The 24,683-nt window shown below is 41.9% G+C and overlaps 2 protein-coding genes across 11 annotated transcripts in view; one reads left to right on the forward strand and one right to left on the reverse strand.

Moving 5' to 3' along the window:
• Positions 1-677: 677 nt before the first annotated feature.
• AP4S1 (adaptor related protein complex 4 subunit sigma 1) lies at positions 678-24,229 on the reverse strand. Of its 6 annotated transcripts, none has more exons than XM_071557991.1 (7): positions 24,211-24,229; positions 17,920-18,065; positions 16,620-16,820; positions 15,168-15,254; positions 13,994-14,062; positions 10,887-10,910; positions 678-1,441 (listed from the first exon to the last, which is right to left on the reverse strand). In XM_071557991.1, the coding sequence occupies exons 3-7, from the start codon at positions 16,755-16,757 to the stop codon at positions 1,313-1,315; spliced, it is 447 nt and encodes a 148-aa protein (XP_071414092.1). In that variant the 5' UTR covers positions 16,758-16,820; positions 17,920-18,065; positions 24,211-24,229; the 3' UTR covers positions 678-1,312. The 6 variants fall into 6 exon arrangements, with proteins under 6 accessions (XP_071414092.1, XP_071414089.1, XP_071414093.1 ...); XM_071557988.1 differs by lacking the exon at positions 24,211-24,229 and adding an exon at positions 23,466-23,621; XM_071557992.1 differs by lacking the exon at positions 24,211-24,229 and adding an exon at positions 23,466-23,618 and having other exon boundaries at positions 10,899-10,910.
• Positions 23,530-24,683, forward strand: part of STRN3 (striatin 3) — a 64,052-nt gene continuing 62,898 nt past the window's right edge. Inside the window, exon 1 of one of the 5 annotated variants that reach the window (XM_071557984.1) lies at positions 23,530-24,088. In XM_071557984.1, the coding sequence (XP_071414085.1) occupies positions 23,759-24,088 (330 nt within the window). In that variant the 5' untranslated portion in view covers positions 23,530-23,758. The remainder of the gene's footprint in view (positions 24,089-24,683) is intronic. The other 4 variants (XM_071557983.1, XM_071557985.1, XM_071557986.1 and 1 more) reach the window with 4 other exon arrangements.

Genomic DNA, 24,683 nt, shown 5'->3' on the forward strand with positions numbered 1-24,683 from the left:
TTCTTGGGAGGGAGGGCTTGTCAGAAGAGTCTGCCTTGCACATATACATCAGTTTGATGCCAGATTTCTTTTCACAGCTTTACTCATAGGATTTACAGCCTTGTTTTTTAGATTTTCCCCAGTGCAGAATTGGAGGGGAATCTCCACCACCCCATCCAGTCTTGTGCCCAATCATCCTTCAGTAAAATACTCGTACACAGGTTATGGAACGATCTGCCCCAGACCCTATGTCATCTTGTGTTACTGTGTTAGTCATATGGACTATTCTCACAGCACTCTTTGCTCCTTAGCCCCTGGTTTCTGGGTGCAGTTTTTATGTGACCAGTACGTGTTTTCACACATACAGCTCACACAGAATATGCTTGTTCAGTATCAAGGGTTGGGGTGAAAGTTATGAAGAAGGAGCCAGAAACCTTAATTCTAGAAAGGTAGGTGGAAGTAAGCTCAGATTGCTCGTCTTATGACTTACAGTGTAGTATGCAGGTGTGGATCAGTGCAATGTATGCCTGTGAATGTGAGTGAGTTATGGCCTCCTGCTTGAGAAGGGAGTTTTGATTTGGTACCTACCCGGTACTGAGAAACTTGCATATCTCTTACTACTCACCTTTTGTAAAGGTTTTAGTCTTGATGCATGGATAGCATATACAAAATGAAAAATATACTCTGGTATGCCAAAATGAAAAAGACTTGGTGTAATTTATTAAGCCAAAAAATCATTAAACTTCTGATTTTAATTATCTTTTATTAATGTTACAATATTTAAGTGCTAGGTACTTCTTGTTACAACTTACACAGTATGCAGAAATACTAAACACAGCTGTACTTCTGCATCCATAACTTGCATGGCAAAGGGAGGGAAAACAGCTTTTTGATGAAGGATGAATGTAGTATAAAAGTGGTCATCAAAGGTACAGAACTGAAAATAAATCAAGTTGGTGCTTAAGGAAATGGCTGAAACTCAATTTGAATCTTTATTTCTAAATTTTCTGTCTTCGAGGTCTGGCATGATGCTAAGTAATTCAAAGTGATACCTATTCAGTAAGTTTCCTTTTCTTCATCCTCGGTCTGCTTTAAAATCGTTGACCATTCTGGAACAATTTCTGCTGGGTCAGTAAGGCTGCCTCTGAATGCATCTACATGTTTAGCTGTATCTTTCCCATTAGGTACACAGAGTATAGGAGAAATGGAAAATACTTTCCAGCTAATTTGAATATTGCATGAGTTGGTCTTGTGACATCAGAAAATGGCTGTCACTAAATTTTTTATATTTTCTCCATCTTTTGTAAACTACTTTAGTCAGTCTTGCACCTTCCTAGCTTTCTGCCACTTTGTCAAGCACAAACAGAGGGGCAAGAATTCTGTTCCGGTTCGTTTCCACGATGCAACCATTTAGCACCATTTCATCCAAAATGATATGCACTCTGTCCAAATTGAACATGATCTGGAAACATTTTAAGTTAAGTATATTTTGAACAACATGAAGATAATTCAGAAAAAATCTTTGGCACCTAAGTCTTTAACCAAAATTTACAAAAAAATATATTTCTTAATTTATTCTGGCTTACTTGGCTGTTTATTTTACTAGAGCTAGGGAAGCAGTTTAACATATTTTTCTGATCACAGAGCTGTCAGAAGTTTCTAGTAGAGAAGTTGAAACCCCAGCAGTATCCCATTCTGGAAGATAGTAGTGGTACTAGTACAAAGTGGTAAAAGCAAGCTAAACTTAAATATAGGTGGTTAATATTACTATCTGCCTGAGTGCCATGTATTGTGTGGATATAAAAAGTTATTAAGAGATAGCAACCTTGAATGTGAAGATGCAAATATTCTGCATTCTTCCCAGAGAAGCATTTGCCAAATTCTTAAAAATTGGATTCTCAAATTTTTCTTACCCCAAGTTACTTTACACTATTTGATCTGCTTAGAAATAGCTTAATATGCTGATACATAAAGTTGAGTCATTTAACTAGCAATAATTCTCATAAAGAAGAGCAAAAGTAAAGAAATGGTTCATGTTTTAAATACTTTCTAAAATATATTTATAATCTCTAATATTCACCTATAGGACAATAATCTGAAGCAGTATGTTTCTGCTCAGTTTGCTTCAGTGTATCACAGTTGTGAGATATGAAATTTGTCCATAACCATGTCTGTCTTTCCTTAACATTATCTAACAGCATCTGTTTCAAAACGCCCTGATGACAGGCCCTCCTCAGACATGAAGTGGTGGGCATTCATGACATGAGTGCACTCATGCAGACACGGGTGTTGGGTGCATCCACTGAACAACTGCAAAGGGTTATGCAGTGAAAAAAGACTCATATGTTGCCATTTATCACCAGAACCTGAAATGGAAACGGGCACAGCAAAACAGCCTGCTGGGTGCAACTGTTGTGCCTCACTGACATGCACATACATAGAGAGGCGTGAATAACCCTTCATCTGCCTTACTCTCCACCTGTTGCTGCTTTTTAAATGTGGCCTTCGCTGTGCTCAGCAGATCCACTTTGCCTTCATTTTGTGCCTTTTAATTCCTGCCTGTGTCTGGAGGACTACTGCAGTGAACCTAGCAAGATACTGTACAGTAACTTCTAAATACATCTCTCAACACTTCTCCCCAACTTTGGTATGAGTCTCGAGTGCCTTCTCTGCCCATCATGCTATTTTTGACACTATGGATTGAACCTGGTTTTGCTCTAGTCCTTGTATTTATGTTTGTGGACTTCCCTGATAATCAGTGGAGCTGCAACAACCACGCTTTTGAAGGCATTTTCCTCTCCTCTGTGTGATAAAACTAAGTCTCATTTTTTGAACATGACTCAGGCATTGGAGAGGACTGCTCTGTCTCATGAGTTCTGGACCTGACTTCAGCAGTCAGCTATACTGCTCTACTCTACTGAACTGTGTATGACAACAGCTGAGGAGCCACATACTTGGATATATTTGTTCCTCCTGGGTGGTAAGTGCAAATTGCAGGGCAGACAACATCTTAGGCTGAGCAATCTCAAACTGAAGTCAAGAAATGGATTTATGTTAAGTATCAATGAACATCTCCATGCTTACTTCTTTTACCACCTGGCTTTGAGAAGGGAATTCCTTAATCTAAGCTAGGTGCCTTATTTCCTCACAATGAGTAATGAAAGCCATACCCATCAAACGACTTCCAGGTTCTAGAAGAATCAGGGATGAAGCCAGGACTTGGGGATGCAGAGAGGTTTTCTGTGATCCTTTCTCTTTGATTCAGAAACCCAACTCATTACTTCAGGTACTGATGACTGGCTTGCTCTCTTTTTAAATGTCACAGCAGTAGAGATGCTGCCTGCTTCAAACCTATGAGAACAGACACTGAGTCTGTCCCCAGCCTGGGGAATTCCAAACACACCTTTCTCTGTGTGCAAGCTTAGCTGAGTTGGTAGCACCTCCACCAGCTGTCCTGTACTTAAGGTTCTCCTGCTATCTCTGAAAGTTCTTAAGTATGACTGTCTGACCTGGCAATGACAGAAGCTTAAGCTTTTCTCTGTCTTGGTGACTGTTTCTGCTGCATACACTAAAGCAAGAAGAGGGGCACAGAGTATCTCATGTCAGCCCTGTGTGTGACCATCCTTCTTGGAGCTGAAAAGCAGGAGCTTGAATCTGTTCAGGCTGAATGGTCAGATGAACGTGGATGGGCAAACTGAGATTCCAGCTTGCAGGCTGTCACCTTCTTCTGCCATTTCTAATTGCCTTGAATGCTCTGAGCTCGGTGCTACTGTGTTTGTGCAGAAGGGGAGGCAATTGTGTTGTTGCTCCAGCAGATGTATTCTGCTTAACCAAGAGCACAGCATGTCTAGGGACACATAAGAGCAGAATTCAGGCCCTCAAAAAGCTTTTTTTACTGGTTATTGTTATGTGAGAAACTATAGCTGGCAACAGGATCTGGGGTATGCACATGGTGCATCAGATAGCTTATAATTTGCTGACCTAACCTTAACGACCTAATTTAATTTGAAGTTGTATTTCAAATACCACAGTTCCTCCTGAGCTTGACCGCAGGCCTAAATTCCTTCTAAAAATCACACTCATGCATTTCCACGCTGTGGAGCAGTGCTTTCCTTACAACTTCAACAGTCCCTGTTTCTATGGTGCCAGAGACAAAGGTGGTAGCTTTACTTTGCTTGGCAGATTAAAGATTGAAGACAAACTTCTTGCTATGATACACTTTTCAGTTAAATCAGTCTCTACAGAAGTATTTTCATCTGAGAAGTTAGGATTTCTCTATTCCAGTAATGTGAGAATTTTTAGGAAGACAGCTGTTTTGCTGCTTAGTGTTCACCTCTGGCACTGCTCTGCACTGGGCAGGAGGATCTGTTAAGGAAGTTAGACAACATTCCATTCATGTTTCAACAAGTGATAAAGCCAACTCCTCCTGGCTTTTAACTTTTACACTCTACCACTGATTCACAGTGCCCCAGTTCCCATGGAAGAGACCAGACCTTCCTTTGACAGTTCCAAGGATCTAAAAACCAGACGACTGGATCAACCAGGATCAGTGATGATGTAGCAACCTGCCACTCCCATCTTACTTTCCTGTATCATCTTGTTTAAGAAAACATTTAAATTACACTTAGCACTGCTTTTTTCCCCTGCTGTATTTCTGGAAGAGCTGATACTATGCCAAAGGAAAACTGCCCCCACACCAAAAACAATCTTGCAGCTGTTCCACTCAAACCCAGAGTGGTTCAATGAGATGTCAATTTCCCTGCAGGCCATTCCAGGTTATTTCCAAAAGGGTTTATTTCATTGCAGAAAGGTGGTATGATTTCTGTCCCTCTGTCATCTGGTAAGCTCACACTCATCATTCCAGAACCAGTAATTTCATCTGAAGTTTGAATAGGGATACTAATACCATTCTGGAAAGATCTATCAACTTGACTTTGGAAGGTCCCAAAGTGTTCTTCACCCTCTATCCTCAAGCTAACATCACAGCTTCCTTTCTCCATTCTCTTCCCACCTCCCTTCACCACGCTGTTCTTGGCAAACAGCTGGATTGTACAGGGAGCAACCTTGGCTCTTTTCCCCTTCCTGAAAGTTTCACCTATGCTCTGTGGTTACATCTCCATACACACGCAGCTCAGCCATTTACATCTGAATGCTGTGCCCAGGGAGAGATGTATCTCTGATCCTCAGCAAGGCTCATCCTCCCCACCTGTCACTTGTTTGGCAAGTGACCCCAAATTTCAGGGTTTAAAGCCCTGAAGTCACAGATCCACACCCAGCTGAAGAGCACCAAAGCAAACCAGTCTGAGCAGCTGACAACAGGAAAGAGCTGTATTCTGTGTGTGCACTGCTATGTGCTCCACCCAGAGCTGTTATTTAAGGTTCTGCTTCCAGTAAGCATCCTGGCTGCCCACAAAACAGGATAAAGGGACTTTCACTAGATCCATGCATGGGCTAACAGGACTTTTTGAACAAGTATGCAGAAGAAAACACATGTTGATCTCTGCCTGTCAGCCTGGGGAAAGGTGAGCCCTCCCTGGCTGTGTCTTACAGATTTCTGGCAGTGCTGCCATGGCAGAGTACCAAGCAGCAGGAGTAAATCACACCTACACCACCAGCATTTTAAATGTTATGCTGGCTTTTGGTAACGTTAAGAGCTGCCCTTCCTAAAGATATGAATAGTACTTTCTACTATGACAAAGACACATACAAAGAGGAAGTAAATGTAACACAAGCATTTTGTCTCCTTCCCCAAAACATTATTATATATAGAGACAGTTGAGCAGGGTAGAGGAAGGAAAGGAAGAAAGGAAAAAGCACATTTAGGACTTGCATGTGATAATAACTTCTTCATATAGAGACATCTTAAGAGATTTCAGGTTTTCCAGGCATGCAATTAAGGGTGTGTCCAGGCTTAACAGATGATGAAATGCTGCCAACACCTTGTGATCGTGGAACACGCCCAGGAGCACAAACAAAGGCTTTGTAGATTACAGCACAGGTATGTATGAGGCAGATGGATTGCTACTGAATACACAGCACTACAAAACCTTGATTTCCATCCTGGACACCCATCTTCAACTAGAGACTAGTTGGAGTTGCTTATTTATTTAATCTAGAGTCACACATTCTGACTTAACTCTGCTAACATTCTCTTTCAGTAACTTTTAGCCTATCTAATGACAGGCACGTTAAAGGCACCGAAAACCAAGAAATGCTTTCTAACAGTTTCTTCCTCAAATGACCAAGCTGATATTACATAGGAGACAAGGATGCCTTCAAGTTCTGTTCAGTTTTAGAACAACTAAGCTAATTTTAAGCTACTCCTTGCATGTTTCCATTTCATCCACTTATGTTAAATAGAATAGCCACTCTATCTTTTAAAATAAACTTTCTATGGATCTGTGCAAACTGTATCCTTATAAATGCTCAGAACAAATGAATCACTCAATTTTCTCACTCCTTAAATGCACTGTATTATCCGTGTAATTCCACAGGGGATTGAAGAATAAAATCGATTCACATGGAGGCATTTCCTGTATCAAAGTTTCTTATCTATGTAAGGAGGAACACCAGCAGCTAGTTGCAGTGGAATGTAAGGGCTTTTTTGGATTCAGACAACATTCTTGAAATGCTTCGTCCTAGAGTACCCTCTTCCCCACTCCCTTCCCCACAAGGGAAACATACAGTATCTGTTTCTTCTGGAAGTTGATAATGTGACCCCAAGTAAGCTTTGCTTGCCAGTTCAAGCCATAGAAAAGTCACCTTTTGTAATATTAGAAATTGTCATACCAGCATTTTGTTCCCTATAAAGCTGCTGTACTAACACTTGGTTTTTTATAGTCTCTTATCATCATAGCAAGAAAGTACTTCCTACACCATGCAAGCTGGAGTATTAGAACTACAGAAAATCCCACCTACTTGCTTTATACACAAAGTGAACCTTGTCCAGTGCTGTTAACACATTAGGACACAACACCCCTAGGACGATTTCAGTACTTGTTCGTTCAACTGGCCCAACAACTACTTACTACCCATATATTGAAAACAATTCAAACAACTTTAGAGATGTTATACCATTCCAGCATAGGAACTCCTAAGGGTGCAACTGACTCTCAAAATGAAAACTGACATCATATGATGGCTAAATGGTTTACAGTTCACACATGAAAGCTTCTGTAACAAACTGGCTATTCTAAAGCATGTAGCTGGTCAGCAGCTAATCAGTGTTCATTTTTGCAGTAACTTCACAATTGTTCATGCACTGTTTGGCATCACACATGGCTATATTATACATATCAATATGATGTTGGAATCCTGTTGGGGAGGATTCAGACTGGACCCAAGTCCCTGCCCTGTGCCCAAGGTGCCCTTCCTGACAGCTGACTCCAGATGAGGCCATGATACAGCTACAATGTGGGTGCCCTGGGTGAATTTAAGTGTATGGGCCTAAATGAAAGCTGGAGTCCTTCCCCAGCTGAAGCTGCATTGCCAGAAACAGTGGGGTAATGAACTACATCTGGGAAGCTGAAAGAAGTAGTGCAGCACGTGTTGCAGGCATGGTGTGGGCTCCAGGCACATCTCAATTGTGTGATGGTCTCAGCTTTTAGATTTAACTGGGCATGGAGTAATTATGGTCTGTTTTACATGGTGTTTGATTTAATGTAATTTCCTACTATTTTTTTCATGTTAGTAAACACTACTGGATATATAGAATAGCCACTATCGCTTTTAACATAAACTTCCTATGCATCTGTACACAAAAATAATAGCAGAGCCAGGAAATTGTTATGGTCTCCTGCCAGATACTCTGTAAACAAAGATTCTGTAAATATTACTTGGTGTTCACTGTTGCAGATGTTCAGACAGTATTTTCTTCATCAGATACTTTGTATTCAAGCTAACTGTACTGAATATAAGAGCGGTGTGAGACCACTGGCCAAGGAAATGGTTTAATCCCAGGTGGAGATATTATCTTACACATTATGAAAGGCAGATTGATGAATTATTGCTTGCACTGCAATAACAGCTAAGGCACTTGTCCAGACTTTGCATTGTTCTTCTGGGTCGGCTATTCAAGCTGTTGTCAAAAAGAAATACAGTCCTGAACAACTTTCTTCCTCATTGTTACACCTCTGCTTATATTTAATACTGAGGACATTTCACTTCATTTCAACTACTTTAGGTATCTGAATGTTCAACTAATGAAAAGCTCTTCTTCCTAAATGGGAAAACTACTTTGTACACATATAGAAGTAAAATGTTTCATTTTAAAATTGTTCCTGAAACGTTTATCTCAGAAAACTGCATTTCTGAATAGTAAAATTACATACATCATTCATTTGTCATCCAAATTAAAGAAGGAAATATTGGATATGAGATTTCCAGTATTTTTTCCACTATGATCAAGTAAGTTAGTAACACACACTCTTATTTTCCAAATATTTGTATTCACACCATCATGCAGATGAGACACTTAGATGAATTTCTACAAGAGTCATTCCAACCCTATATTGCACCCATTGAAAACATTAGTTTGGCATATAATGCAACAACTTCTCAAAAAGTTGTAGACTAAGGACAGGATGCCCTCCAGAGGGACCTGGGCAAGCTCGAGAAGTGGGCCCACGGGAATCTCATGAGATTTAATAAGGCCAAGTGACAGGTGCTGCCCCTGCGTTGGGGCAACCCCCAGTATGAACACAGGCTGGGAGGGTAAACCAGCCCTGCCAAGAAGGACTTGGGGGTGCTGCTAGATGAGAGGCTGGATATGACCCGGCAACATGCACTTGGAGCCCAGAAAGACAATTGTGTTCTGGGCTGCATCAAAGCAGCGTGGCCAGCAGGGTGAGGGAGGGAATTCTGCCCCTCTGCTCTGCTACGGTGAGACCCCACCTGGAGTGCTGCATCCAGCTCTGGGGCCCCCAGCACATGGACCTGTTGGGGCAAGTCCAGAGCAGGGCCACCAAGCTGATCAGAAGGATGGAGCACCTCTCCTGTGAGGAAAGGCTGAGAGAATTGGGTTTTCTCAGCCTGGAAGAGAGATGGTTTAGGGGTGACCTAATTGTGGCCTTCCAGTACCTGAAGGGCACCTTCAAGAAAGATGGAGAGGGACTTTTCACAAAGGCATGTAGTGACAGGTCAAGTGGGAATGGATTCAAACTGAAAGAGAGTAGGTTTAGACTAGATAAGAAATTCTTTACTGTGAAGGTGGTGAGGCACTGGCACAGGTTGTCCAGAGAAGCTGAGAATGCTCCACCCCTGTGACTGTTGCAAGGTTGGATGGGGCTCTGAGCAACCTGGTCTAGTGAAAGGTGACCCTTCCCATGACACAAGGGTTGGAACTAGATGATCTCAAAGGCCCCTTCCAACCCAAACCATTCTCTGATTCCATGATATGCAGCAGCCTTTCTCAGCTATTAAATGGGCTACTGGTGGTAGCTCTAAGCGTAGAGCTACAGGAAATTTTGCTTGGTAGGAAACTGATGACCAGAGGGAGACACAATTTAGAATCATCAGTACACTAGACAATTTAAGATTATCAGACACTTGCAGACTCAAAGTGCACCTTATGGAAACACAGGGGGTTCTTCTTATGTGTAGTTACTGAATCGGTCAGGTTAGTCTCTAATTTAGCTAAGCTCATATACAAAGACACATAGTTCTAATCCTAAACTATAGTGTCTGAATACAAAATATACAGTTCTACAATTGCTCAGGGATCTTAAGAGTCCCTTCATCCTGAAATGTCATTATTGCTCTTTTATTGTATCAGTGAATTTAAGAGTTTTATATTAATACCACAGCATTTTGTCAATTTCATTAAGGAAATACACACAGTATATATATAAGAACAAAAAAATGAGACAGAGTTCCAGCATGTAGGAAGCATCAAAATATTTACAAAAGTGAAATTAATTATTTCCTGTTGCTTTGATTTTCCCTTTTCAGTAAAGTAGGAAGAATAATTACAAGAAAAATTACAGAATTTTTCTATGTTCTTTGTAAGTGGCAATTTTTAAATAAACTAAGTTACATGACAGTAGTTGATTCTAGGATGGCAATTGTATTTCAAGTGTATAACTGAAACTCTTTGCAGCAGCAGATCTGCATTTAACCAACAACGAACGTAAGAATTGCTGAAGTAGAGTGAGCAGGCAGTGGGATTGGAAGAACTGAGAATAAAGACTGCTTGTGCTACATTCTCCTGGTTTAATTTTCTTTTAATCCAGTATTGTGTTTTATTTACTTTCTATTTGTGTTTAATTGTTCAGGACTGCGTTTTAGTATTTGTTTGTATTTGGGTTTAGTTTTAAATAATATTTTAGTTAATCATACACATGAAAATACAGCTGTGTAATGGGAGGGATAGAACAAGAAAACAGTTACTGTGGTAATGCCTGGTTTCCTCAATTTCCTCTTCCCAGGTCTTTCTCTTTTCACAGATACAGAAAGTAAAACTCAACTTTTGCTTTCATGAAGCAATATCAAAGTGCAAACATAATCTTACAGTGGTGCTACTGTTATTTGACTCAAGACACAGCTGTAACATTCAGTTATTACTGCAGGCATTTCAATATCTACTTTATTGTAAATGTAAAGGAAAAAAGTGAACGCCTGAAGTAATAATTAGTTAAGCCTGAAAGTTCCCCTATGAATGGAACTTTTCATGTACTTAGTTCTCTCAAAGCAAGCTCTCCCTGTCTTACTTGAAATGGAACTAGGCTTATCTTAATGATAGAGGATTTAAACAGGTGACCCTTGTGAACATCAGTCATGCTTTCAGAAAAGTGCCAAAATGGTGCTACTTACTCTAAGTGCAAAATTGTCTTGACTGACAGTCTGTGCTATGAAGACAGTATGAACTGGATCATACACCAAAGAAAGACAGACAAATGGATTTCTGATACTGAAAAGGATACATCTAATTCACTCTGCAAGGGAAAGAGACAGTCATTAGTTACAGTTTGATCTCTGATCTTAGATGTGATCTTTCATCTCATAATTGTTAAACATTACACATCCCTTTAAAGGATAAATAAAGTCCTCAAAATAACTATAGAAAATTTTAGGGCGATTCAGATTTCTGTTCTAGACTGGACAAGTACATGCTCTTTCCTAAAACACTGCTTTGCCTTACATGTGTTACCTGCCTGTGTAATCAGAGCTAATGTTTTACTTAGAAAAAACCACTGAGGTCACCCACAAGCAACAATCTGAATATATACAGTGCCATCTGAGTGAGTGGGTGGAAAGCCAGCAGTTCTAATCATGGCAATTCCAGCCCTATATTGTCCCTTCCTCCTGCAAAAACAGGATGTTAATGCCAAGTTTACACAGTTAAAAATGCTGCTGCAGATCATTTCAACAGCAAAATCTAGACATTGTTTACACCCATGACTGTGGCAGTAGTGGCTGCATATATTAGGAAAGGGAAGGCAACTCCAAAGTTTGGACCCTTAGCGCTAAGTATTGTCCAGCCCCAGCAACACAATTCTTCAACAGTCATCATTTTCCTTCTATTTTTACTCTGGATTTACTCCAAGTAGTATTATTCATTTAACCAAAATGTCTGAGTTAGAAATCCTTGTGGTCTATCTGCAGTCAGCAGAAGAGATGGGGATCTTCAGCAGTTGACTCGGCACACTTGAGGCATGACTCACTTTCTCGAGATACTCATCGGTCTCCACTGCCAGTAATGGGAGCTTAGGATGACCAAACTTCTAACTTAGGTGCCTCGGTTAAATGTCTAAATTTAGAAACAATTAATCACAGCCTTAGCAGTTAAGATCTTGCACAGTTGGGTGGAGGTTCCCCAGCCTCTGCTAAATGAGGGAATCTTTATCTGCTACCATGGGAATTTAGTTAGCTAACATGGTTTTCATTCATGGTCTAACCCTGGTTTTAAAGCAGAGTAAAACTGGTAAATTTTTATTGGTAAAATTGTTACTGCTTTTGTGGTCTAAAGATGCTCTAAACTGGACTAGTTCTAGTCTACTGGCCTCTGCTGAGTGACTGTGCCATTCTTCAATTAGAAGTTTGTAATGCATCATAAAAACTGTAGTTTAAGAGCCTGATCAGCTTGTTTTCTCAATATGAAAAAGAAGTTGAAGACATTGGAATTCTGAACAGTACACAGAGCTCTCCCTGGGTAGCCATATAGATCTGAAGGGGAGTCAAAATTACATCTCAGAAGCAAATTTGAAAGCTTTCCCCCTAATTCCATCAATGTTTGCTCTCATATCTGAATTCAAGCTCTGTAAACTCCATTAGATAAAAATAGCGTATGTGAGAATGTTTAAAGCTCACAAGCCTAAAAATAATAGATGATAAAATGTCCTTCTAGAGCTGGACAGATGTTCTCTCCTTTCCCAGTGTTCTGTCCCAGTTGTCATCATCACAATTTGGGATTCTGGTAGAATTCTGCAAATCCTAAAGATTAATTCATAATAGCACAGCTTTATACATTCTTGCTCTGTGGTTACTGCCAGAAACCCCAGCTAGAATTATAGCCCTCATCTTCAGCGCTCTGCCATTTATTGTGTTATATGCTTCTAAAAATAGAACCACTGAATGCCATGAGATTTCTTTAACCACTCCCCTTTTAGGTTCCTCTAGTCTCAAACCTGAAATGCTGTGGAAAATACAAAAAAACCCTGTGGTATGATGAACTCAGCAAATTTCTAACAACTATCAGTGGTTGGGTTACATGTATGGTTAAGGAATTAAATAGACAACATTTTTATGTTTAAGAACTACATCTATTTTTGCTCTGCTTTAACTGAAGAAAATAAAACTTGACAAGTGGTTGGCAACTATTAGGTCAATTAGATCAATAAGATGTAACTAAATTTTTTGTGCATTCCTGTGCTGCCAGGATCAAATTTCATTCTTAGTTATCAACTGCTTAGGTTGGGACTGCAATCAGCAATTTTAAGAGAGAAATTTTGCAGTCACAAAGTGATATACTTAGTGCTGGCAGTTTCAACAGGCTGGTGTGGCGTCAGTTGAGATAACAGCCTCAGACATTTCCCAGGCATCTAAACAGTGAAGGGTGCAGATGACTTTTTCAAGCATGTCCTTGGATTCAGAGGGAGCTCTGCCATGCCTGCTGTGGTACTAGGACTGGGAAACCAGTTACAGACCCCGCGTAGTGATTCCCTGTATATACAATTACCAGTGTAATATCTCAAAGTACACGGACTATGGAAGAAACTAGACAGTCCTCTTTTCTGAGAGGGATATCCAAGACAGTTCAGCATAGGTTAACTGAAATTGTGCCAAAGTACGATTTCAGTCAAACTTTTTAATAACAAGGTTATTACAAACCCTATATTAAATAGCACATGTTCTAACCAGGATTATAATGCTGCATTTTCAAACATTGTAAAAACCAGCAAGCAAAAAAATCTCCCACCAAAAGGAACAGTGTCATTTTAAATGGAGCCATGTCTGATGTTGAATCCTTAACAAAATTACTATCTCTGTAATAGCTGTTTTATCAGATATCCACCGCTGTGGGAAGTACAAGTACAGACTGGTTTTTGAGGTTTCTTTTGCTCCATCCCTCTGATCTTGTTCAGTAAGAGTGATGTCAGTTCCCTGTTTAATACTTACACCATCTTAATCACAAATGAAGTTCATTTGGGGAATGTAATACTAAAAACTGCATACAAGAACTGCAAAAAAACCCCTCTTTATTTCTTAAAAAAACGCCCATGGCTAATTTAAGAGTACATGACCCAAAGAAACACCATAGCATATAAAACATGATTTTCTAACAGAAATATTTCTGGTATTCCTTGTCTGATGATTTATATAGTCCACATATACTTTTACTTCTCTGAAAAATCAATTTATCCTGCTTTCCCTCCCCCGCCATAATATTTTATGCTATTCAAAATTCTAAATTAATGTTGAATAAATATTTTCTCCTTGGATTTACTCCCTGAAATGACACATTCACTAAAGCTTTAAGAGATAAAATGTTTAACAATAGATTCATTGTCTCACTCACCACTCTGCTGAAGTATTTGTCCAAAACTTCCACAAAATTATGAATTAGTTCATATACAGCCATCTCATTCTGAAATGAAAAACAACTGAATATTAAATTAATATCTAGAAAATGTAATAGTACTGTTTGTGTTAATTCAGTTTGTGGTGAATGAAAAGCAACTCAATAATAAAATAAGATCTACACTACAGTGCAGAAGCTCAGGCCACCACAGCAAGAGGCCATGTGGTTACCCTGCAGAGGTGCCAAGGGCTGGGCAGTGCTCAGGGCAGAGGCTTCAGGCTGACCACACAAAGAAGCACGGCAGTACCCAGGGGGTCTGTCTCACCCAGGATGCTGCCACCCCACTGCATCCTCTGTTCCACCATCACCCAGGTCAGGCACATGGGCAGGTACAGCCAAGCAGGTCACGCTTACCCATGCTGAAGTCACACTGGCCAGCTGTAGCACAGAGCCAGGCTATGCGGGGTGGCTTCTGGAGAAAAGCCAAAATAACTTGCCCCACATTGCATGCCATTATAACCCTGACTTGAAGACACTGGGGTAGTCAATAGCTACCTTTCATATCACCCTGTTAAAGTCTCCAACAGAAGGCTTTGAATAAATTCCTGAGAACTGGGAATCAGTGGGAACACTAAAGCCTCACAGGCACAACCTGAACAAATGCCATAACAGTACTTGTCAACTTTCAGATACCTTTCTTTTTTTCCCTTTTTAAAAAAGAAAATAAATTGGCATCTTTCTAGCTGACAGTATGGGAATTTTTGTTTTGGCCAAGGAGGTTAAAAACAGTGGGAAGTCACCATAGATGAGACAGCTGTCCTGGCTGTAATACTAACATTTGTTGAGAAACCCCAACCCACATAAATTTGTGTTTAATCAAATATCAAGCTGGAAAACAGAACAAATACAAGGCTCAGGAAGACTACCTCATGATAACAGTTAAGTCTACTGCTAAAGACTGAAGTCAAACATACTTAATGTGCTTTTATACCTATTTATATTTCAAGAAATAAAAATATGGGGGGATTTTTATTTGGTTGGTTTGGGGTTTTTTAGTTTTTCACAATGACTCCTTGAAATCCTCTAATTGCCAGTGAAAAATTCCATACTGGAAAAAGACTTGAACTCTTGTCTGTGAGCTTTCATTACAAGAGGGTATGTAATTTCTTACCTCTGTCTGGTCGATGCCAACAACCACAAAAAGGGCTGCATACTGTCGGTACACCAGCTTAAAGTCCTTATACTCAATGAAAGAGCACTAGGCAGAACCAAAACGAGTCAGATATAGCAGCTGTCATTTAAGTATACAACAGTGCTTAGAGATACTAAGCGTTCAGGTTTGTAAGACCCACAAAGAACAATGGATTTCTCAAGATCCACCAAACAATTTTGACTTGAAAGAAATTTATTAGGATAACTATTAGACAACATTTTTTATCTACTGGCAGAAAACCTGCCACCATTTTTTAAAAGTTAAAAATAGAACATACAGAACTAAAGTGACTTGTTCGGGGTTATAAGGCACGCAATATTTCCCCTAAATTTTCATTTGCAAGCCCTTCCAAAAAGAGCCCTGAAGGTAATTTTCCAATTAAAAAAAATGATCATTATTTTCAGGTAAAACTTCGGAATATTAGACTCCAGACGCGGGGGGGCTGACGTGCCTTTCCCATAAGGACAGGAGCCAGGAGATGGCGCCATCACACGCCGCTGTAGGAGGCGCCGACGCCTTTTCTTTCCGTGTCATTTCACTCGGTGCCCGAAATGGCAGCGGCAGCGCCGGCAGCTCCCGCCTGTGCTCGGCAATGTCCCTGCAAGCGCAGTGCGGGCAGCTTCATTTCTTAGGCACTGTCCAGACGGCGGACTAAGGCACTTCACAAGAACTGCTATTTTTTCTGAGGTTTGTTAGAATGAAATACGTGAGGGGCATTGCATAAGAGCAATAAAGAAACTGACTTCGGAACACAACCCAAAAAACTCCATTCACAGTCCAAGTCACATATTCCTCCTCTAATTCAAGTCAATGTGCAAAAATGTGGTGCTTTTCTTAAAGAACCAATAGCTCGCTTAAGTGAGCCATGAAAATCTCAAATTCCATCTAAGAAATTTTTCAAGTTTTCTGACTTTCTTGCAGATGGTGTGAACACTTTTTTTGAATAATAAAGTCGAATACCAAGGCCTAAAAATTTGTGTTTCCGAACTCCCCTGTGGCTTAGATAGTTTTTGTATTTTGGAATCATTTAAGTTTTTGTTTAAACATGGAGCTGTCAGTACTCTCTCTGCTACCTTCTGGCAAAGCAGCAGTAATAACTCTCTATCCAGATCTACAAGCTGAACAAGCAATTAAAGTTTGTTTTCTAGACTTCTGAGATTCTTCAAACAAACAAGAGCAATCTTCATGATAGTGATATACAAAACTCCAAAATCTCTGTAAGCCTCAGAAAACCATATTTATTCAGTGCAGAATAACAGGTCAACTGACTGAATCTGTAATCTAGAAACTCAATCTTTTTTCTTCCTGGGCACAAATGAAATAATGACCTGCAATGGAAACTGATTGGTTTTCAGAATTATTGACATCAAAGATGTGAGATGTGGATAAAATAAAAACTACAAAACTTACCTGATCCTTTGAACGGGAGAGACAGTTTTTGATTACTTCAGCTTCCAGCATTGTCCGTTTGTTAATTTCTACATGCTCATAATACCTAGATAGTCTTGTTTGACCTTGTTTGTTAACCATAAGAAAAAATTTTATCATTTCTTTTTTGTTGATCTCAGTTGCAAATTTGAGTATTTGATGCAGGAATCAAGAAGAGTATGTCTGTGTGGGAAAAAAGAACCCAAAAGAGTAGTAATATATAGGAGTAAAGACTTCCTAAAAGCTATATATTTATGACTGCATATATTTATGATTTTTTTGCCAAAACACAGAACATTGAAAAAAAATCTCTAATCTTTGTGTGCATCCCATGAGTAAAACTCCATTTTTCCCCCACACAACTAGTCACAAACTATCTAATAAAGAACAGCTTTCACATTTTCAAGCAAATTAATTTCTCTGTAGGATTTGGGGAATTGAAGGAGTAAACAGTTACTTCTTCATAACCATAAATCTACTCACCATTTTGTTCCTGCATGCTAACTGGCTTAAAAACATTATCAGAAATTTGCCCAGGTTAATAAAGCTTCTAGGAACAAAAGTGGCCTCTGAGCACATTTTTTCCCCTGACTTGTATTTAACAACTACATCCATACGATCATCATATAATACTGCAGGGAGAGATAACAAAGGGAAACACATGGGCCACAACACATGACCATTTCCTTAATGCAGAATGAGAAACTCCTAAATATTTGGGTATATGCAGGATCAAAACACATCTTAAGCTAGACCAGGAGCCACTGATAACTGTTTTCTCTTGTCTAATTTCCTACACTGATGCAAAAGACAAATTCTGCAGTTAATGAAAGCTAAGTGTGAATCTTTGATAGCTAAGGAGGAATCTGTTCATGTTAATTACTCCAAAGACCTTAATCTCAATGTAAATAAATATTTACTCAATGCTACTGAAATATAGATGTAGAATATAAATATACCACATGCAACATACAATGAAAAAGCGTATTAAGAAGAGCACAGCACATATCAGAATCTGCTTGCTAAACAACTGACACCTTTAATGGTGTGAACAGTATGGAAAAAAGGGTAGCCTACAGATATAATTTTCCTCACCGTACTATGGTTTACTCCATATACAAAGAAGTTTTAGATTTCAGTATGTAATGTCAGCTATAGTTTTACTAATTTGACTTGATACTGAGAATTCATTTTTTAGTTAAGTGACACATGCTTAGTCCAGGATCAATCCTCAGGACAAGAGAATCTGTTTGGAATTGTGACAGTCTTCCAGCTTTCTCACCTCCATCAGGCATGTAAAGTCTCTTCAGGAACACTTCTGTTTAGTCACTCCGACAGAAGAGTCATGGATGCTGGTCAGTGCTGCTGCAGTGGTACCTGCAGCTCTCCTACTGCACTCAGAGCTTCTGAATCAGCACAAGTTGGTCTCTGAGAAAGAATGAACCAGGTAATTGAGATAAAACAGGGCCTAGGTGGAAACGTATAATGGGATCTTCACTGCTGAATGGCAGGTAGGCTGACATTTATGACTAAATGGGAGAGTACCATCTATACAATCTTCACTGGGTTTAATATGTGGCCATTTTTTTTCCACATTGTTTTATAGCTGCTTAAAGTTAGAGTTGCAGTAAGATATCTTTGTATTTTGAAGCATAAAGGTGAGCTGATGTAGTATTTTTTGATACAAACCTTCCAAGAACTAAGGATAAGAACATGACTCTTTCCAGCTTTGAATGAGGCCCCCTACCAAGGGCCAATCTCACGACAGAAGGAACTTGAAGCTTTAAAGCTACTTAAGAAAGGGCTGTGGCACAAAAGAGAAACAATTAAGAAATGCTGCGTGTTGTTTTAATCAAGCTCAGACACAGCAGACCTAAAGCACATTGTTCCTACAACTGCAAAACATCTCTGTCCATGTTAAACAGATAATGACAGTGACAGAGACAGCCTTTCTTATTCCATCTTAGTTTTACACTTCCCCTTTGTGTTTGGCATTGCTGAAGCATGACCAAGTTGCCTTGAACAAGTTGTTTCCAATACAAAATTGTACCAAGAACCTTAAAAGTCCTGTTCTCAGAAATCAGAAAGCTGCATAAATACATCCTAGAAGAGTAACATAAGTCTTAACACGCCTTATAGATGCAGGTATTCAAGCACGACTTGAGAACAGAAGAGCAAACTATCTCAGAGTACTGACAGAGCTGTTGTACTTAAGAGTTACTGTTAAGCAATATGTAGCAAAAAAACATACAACAAATTGATATATATGATTTTATTGCAGGATTGAACCCTAATCCTAATTATCCCCTTTATTAACCTCATCTTTGTACATGGTTAATCCCTTACTGATGTTCTGACTATTGTATCTGCATGTATTCCTATGAATGGCCTGGACTGTTTTACCCATGAGAATACTTTGGATCAGATTTTTTTTTAGTCCACATATAGTCTTAACCAGAATAGAATAAAAAAAAAAAAGTTGTAACAGAGATAGAACCATAGTAGCACTCAAATGTGTTATCTGAAATTTATGAGACAATTATTTTTTATAGGATTGGAACAGGTGATTAACATCTGTACAAAAGAGGTCCACTAGTACCAATAGTCATTTCTATCTTTCCCTACCAGCCCCAAAGATAACTTTCAAAACCTTAACTGGAAGTTTTGTTCATATAAATGGCAGCACAAGCACATAGTTTTGTGCAGAAATGCTGGAATAAATTAACATGTTCTAATAATAATTTTTAAAAAAATTTACAAAAAGCATGCAAGCACACCTGTGGAATCTGACTTTGAGAATAATGCCACTGTTAAAATATCTTAGGGGTTCTTTTAATTTCATTTAGAACTAAGTCTGAAAAAAAATCACTTGTAGAAATAAAACCATTTGCTTGCACAATTTAGGGGAAAAAAAAGGAAAATGGCTGAGTTTTGTTTCTAGCAAAGATTATTTCTTCTCTTTTCTTCCTGGCTTCCAGATATAGACAACATTTTGAAGTGAGGTTTGCATATATAGAATCCACAAAATTGCCAAATATTCAGAGTTGGAAGGGACCCACAAGGATCATTGAGTCCAAATCCTAAGAGAATGGCCCATACAGGAATCAAACCCACAACCTTGGTGTTATTAGCACCGTATCAACTGAGCTTATCTCAGTAGGTAAGTTATATAAGATGTAAAGAAACCTGTGAAGTGCAGTAAACAAACAAAAGCCTATCTGTGCATGTTGATGGGTGGAGAACCCCCCACTCCTTCCATATATTTGAGAAGCTACCTTTTATGATCAATAATCAGTACTCTACTTGCAAAGACAGCTCCATTTCTTCTGATACAACTCTTACATGCCTTCCTACGCATTCTCACGCATGTGCCTGCGTGTATCAATGCACACACATATGAATTACGATGCTTCTATGAATGCAGAATCAAATGGTTCAAGGGAACTGGTGACAAGAGGCAAGCCTTTCATATCTCTGCCATTAGTTTGCTCATTTTAGTAATGAAAAGAAATTACTATCTGAAGGCTGTTTGTCAGAACTGAATAGGCTGTCTCATTCCAGGTCACTGGACAAATATCTGCATCACAAATGTGCTTAGGAACCGAAGACTGGAAGAGACTATTGGGATCCTGATGGACTGTCAAGTCCAACTCTCCCAATCACAGTCAACCATGCATTAGAAATTTTATTCAGAAGAGCCTATGGTATAGGCTTCCTGCATATCCTGCAGACCCAGTCTATAAAACACCTACAAAACTCTTTCTCTGAATGAAGACTCCCTAGAAACGAAAACTCAGAAGGTATCATTTGGGGAAGATGTAAAAAGTCTTGAAATTGCAAACTTTGCTTCCAAAGAAATTACCTTCTGGACCGACAAGAGTAGAACCCTTACAAAGTATTTCTTCTGTAGGGATAATTCAGCATGTGTACGGATGACATACATTGTAGCTACTGTGATTTAAATATACACTGTTACACAGTGTTGGATCTCACCCTCATTAAAGTATCTCTTCCAGATAAATATCTATGAGAGAAAACTTGTATCATGATTGGCTTGTGTGACCCACGCTGTCATGTGACAATGGTCAGGAGCTGCTTCCAGAGCATGTCAGCTCTGCAGGCTGCATAACCACATGAGGCACCTCAAAGTAAGTTGTCCCTGTTTGAGCCACACCCCTAAATGATGTCTTTTCAGATACTAGCCGAGACCTCTCAGAGAGGCAAAGCCTGCAATACCTGTTCTGTGGATAAAAAGATCTTAAGTTTCCAGAGAGGCCAACCCAGCTGATTCTACGTGCAGTAATATAAAACATATTTTAAACACAACTCTAATTTCTGCTCCAGTATAAATACAAGCACTCAATTTAGTTTGTCAAAGATTTCACCAATACTTAGACACTCTGACACACACATTATAAAAGCAGAAACAAAACCTAAGTTTGAGTTGTACTTGCAGTATTGCTGTAATTCAAATGAAATGTGTGTCTCTCAAGCTGAAACCGCTCCAGTCAATGTCTAGAGATTTAGAAGCATTTTATTGTACTCTAAAACCAGTTTGCAACATTCTAGGCCTCTCAGCTGGAATGTAAATAATGGATCAAATATTGAAAAGAAAAAATGTGTGACTACCTATTTACAGAACTGCTTTACCAAGAATTAAAATAAATATTAGATAGAACTATAGGGAAATAATTTACTGCATTGTCCGACTCTATAAACAAGTTGATTTTCTGGATGCAGAGATCTAATGACACTTTACGTGTGTACTAAACATAGAATCATAGAATATCATGAGTTGGAAGGGACACACAGGGATTACTGAGTCCGGCTCCTGGTCCAGCACAGGACCATCCCCAAGAGTCACACCATGTGCCTGAGAGTATTGTCCAAATGCTTCTCGAACACTGCCAGGCTTGGTGCTGTGACCACTGCCCTGGGGAGCCTGTTCCAGTGACCAACCACCCTCTGGGCCAAAAACCTTCTCATAATATCCAACCTAAAATCCCTCTGTCACAACTTCAGGCCATTCCCTTGGGCCCTGTCACTGGTCACCACAGAGAAGAGATCACTGTCTGCCCCTCCTTTTCCCCTCATGAGAAAGTTGTATCTGCAGTGAGGTCTCCCTTCAGTCTCCTCTCCTCCAGGCTGAACAGAACAAGTGACCTCAGCTGCTCCTCATACGGCCTCCCCTCGATACCCTTCACCAAATGTAGAACAAAATGGGTTAAATTGGAATTAAAACATAAATGACAATTAAAAATGGATAAATGGTAGAGGCAAGAGGCACAAGCAGGTGAAGCACAGGAACAAATAATTTTGATATATATGTTTATTGAGCTTCTTGGCTATACTGTACAAAAACCTGTAGCACATGAAGACCACTCACATAATCAGAACGCTCGGTCTTCCTACTTTTGTTCTGACTATGGACAAGGCTTCAATAAAAATTGTATGCAATGTTATTTATCAGTAATTTTTGTATTCTAGAGCCTATTACTGTACACATTACAATTCATCCAAAGATGAAACAAGTTGGTCTATGTGGCTGTAAAATAAACCACTGTGTTCAACTTTAGGATCAGAGATTTTAAAAAAGCAACCTTATTAATCTAGGGAAGTCAAGGGAGGAAGGAAAGAGTAAAAAAAATATTCTTTGCTGTTGAGTTGTCAAAATGCTGGCTGAATATAGTAACAGAATTAAATTGCAGTAACTCCCACGTACTCAGGGATGAGGAATGTCCTGCACAACTGGAGCTGAACAAAAGGTGACGCTGGTTATGAGCTAAGTCTCAATTTTTAATAATGATTAGGTACTGTCAGTAGACAATGAAGAGAAAAAAGCTGAGGTGGAAAGGAGCTGGATTTAGACTGACTAATCTATATGGAATCAGGAAGACTGTACAATGGCATTTTAGCAGGAAATGATTTAAGGGAGAAGAAAGGAAGGCCTAGACAAACTAACTGAAATACCAATACACACCTGAGGAGATATTAGTAAAGAAAGGAAACACCAGTACTGAGGGAAGCAGTGTATTTTTTCAGTAATTAACAGAATTCCAGCTCTGTCAAGAATTGGCCTTTCTTAGGAAACTAACCATTTTTTTACTGAATGAGTACAGCATGTAAATACTTTGAAGAGAGGCTAAACCGAAGGCCTACCTTGACTTCAAAGGTGTGACCTATGGATCATTTCAAACAGGATGTGACAATAATTTATAAATACTGCATTTCCGAGTAGTATTTGGTAATCAAGGTAGTTTCACCATATCCAAACATTACATTGCTTTCACTGATAAAACTGAGCCAGACAAAACAGATCAGTAATTTCTTGCAAAACCTTCCTCGAGTGGAAGACTTGAATAGCAAACATGGTGCACTCTTCCTTCCCATCAAGAGGGAATACATAAGACACATCACAAATGAGGCATCATGAAGATGCGCAGAGATTAGCCAGCTTCCAGAAACACATCATAAATTCAATAAACCTATTCTAAAACCACCTCCCTGCCGGCAAACTCAGCGCATCATTGCACGGCGCCGAGTCCCAAGAACCGAAGTGTCGGACCGGCGGTGGCCGGCAGCGCCCCGCTTTAGGGCGCAGGCCCTGGCTCGGCCGCCCTCCCGCCAGCTCCCCCGAGGCGCGGAGAACTGACCCCCGCCGCGCTCCCTCCTGTCCCCCGGGGCCGAGGGGCCCGCCCGGGGCCGCCAGCCCCGACAGCGCCCGCCGCGGGCCCGGGTGGGGCGAGGCTAGGCGAGTCCGCCCCCACTGCGCTCAGCACTGCACGGCTCGGCCCGGGCCCGTCCCGCTCCCCCGGGCCCGGCGCTCACCTCGCTCCGCGCAGGCGCCCCGGCGGGGCGGGCGGAGGCGGCGGGGGGCCGAGGCCGCGGTTTCCCGGCAGGCGCCGCTCGCTCCCCGCCCGGCCGGAGGAGGTGGGAGGGCCGCGGGGCTGTAATGGCGGCTGGTCGCGGCTCCGCGCTGCGCTGACACCCGGACCCGCTCGGCGCAGCCCCCCCGCCCGGCCCGGCCCCTCCTCCCCGCCCCAGCCAGCGCCGCTCGCCCCCTCCCCGGCCCCCGCTCCCGGCCCCCGCCGCGGGACGAGGAGGAGGGCTCCCCGCAGACAATGGACGAGCACCCTGGAGCCGGAGGAGGCGGTGGGATGGCGGCCGCCCCGAGACCGCAGCAGCCGCCGCTGCAGGCGGGTGGGAACATGAACCTGCAGTCGGGTGGGGGCTGCGTGGGGGCCGGAGGCGGCGGCGGCGGAGGAGGAGGAGGGCAACAGCCGCAGCCTCAGGGCCCCGCGGCCCCGGCCGGGCAGGAGGCGGCGGGCCCCGCCGAGCTGTCCCGGCCCCAGCACTACACCATCCCGGGGATCCTGCACTACATCCAGCACGAGTGGGCTCGCTTCGAGATGGAGAGGGCGCACTGGGAGGTGGAACGGGCCGAGCTCCAGGTACGGGGGACGAGGGCGGGCCGGGACCGGCCCGGGGGCCGCGCGGGGGCAGCGCTGCCCAGGCGGGCCGGGGCCGAGGCGCCCCCGGGGCCGAGCCGGCCGCCGCGGCCCGGGGCCGGTACCTGGGCGAGGTCCGGCGGGCGGTGCCGGCGGAGGCCCGGGCCGGGCTTCCTCCCCGGGGCAGCCATTTTGGTTTGTAGCATGGCGCCCGCCCGGCTCCGGAGCGGCCCCGGCCCCGGCCCCGGCCCCGCAGGCCGCTCGCCCGCACCCCCCGCGGGGCCGCAGCGGGCCCGGCACGCCGGGCCGGCGCTGTCCCGGCGCGGGGCTGGGGCCCTCCGCACCCTCCTCCCCGCCGGCGGGGAGCCCGCGCTGCGCCCTGACAGCTGCGCTGGGCTCCGTAGCACAATGACTCCGGGCCTGCCGGCCCCGTGCGGGCTGCGGACCGACAGAGCCGCCGGGATGGGACGGACGGACGGACGGGCGGAGAGAGGGAGGGCTGTCGCCTCCCTGGAACTCTGCGAGCCCAACTCTGCCGGGCAAAGAGGGAGTTAGGAAGAGGCAGGAGTGCCTGCCTGCCGAGGAGGGGGGAGCTCGA

This window comes from Pithys albifrons, chromosome 6, assembly GCF_047495875.1.
Source record: "Pithys albifrons albifrons isolate INPA30051 chromosome 6, PitAlb_v1, whole genome shotgun sequence".
Taxonomy (NCBI): Eukaryota; Metazoa; Chordata; class Aves; order Passeriformes; family Thamnophilidae; genus Pithys; species Pithys albifrons.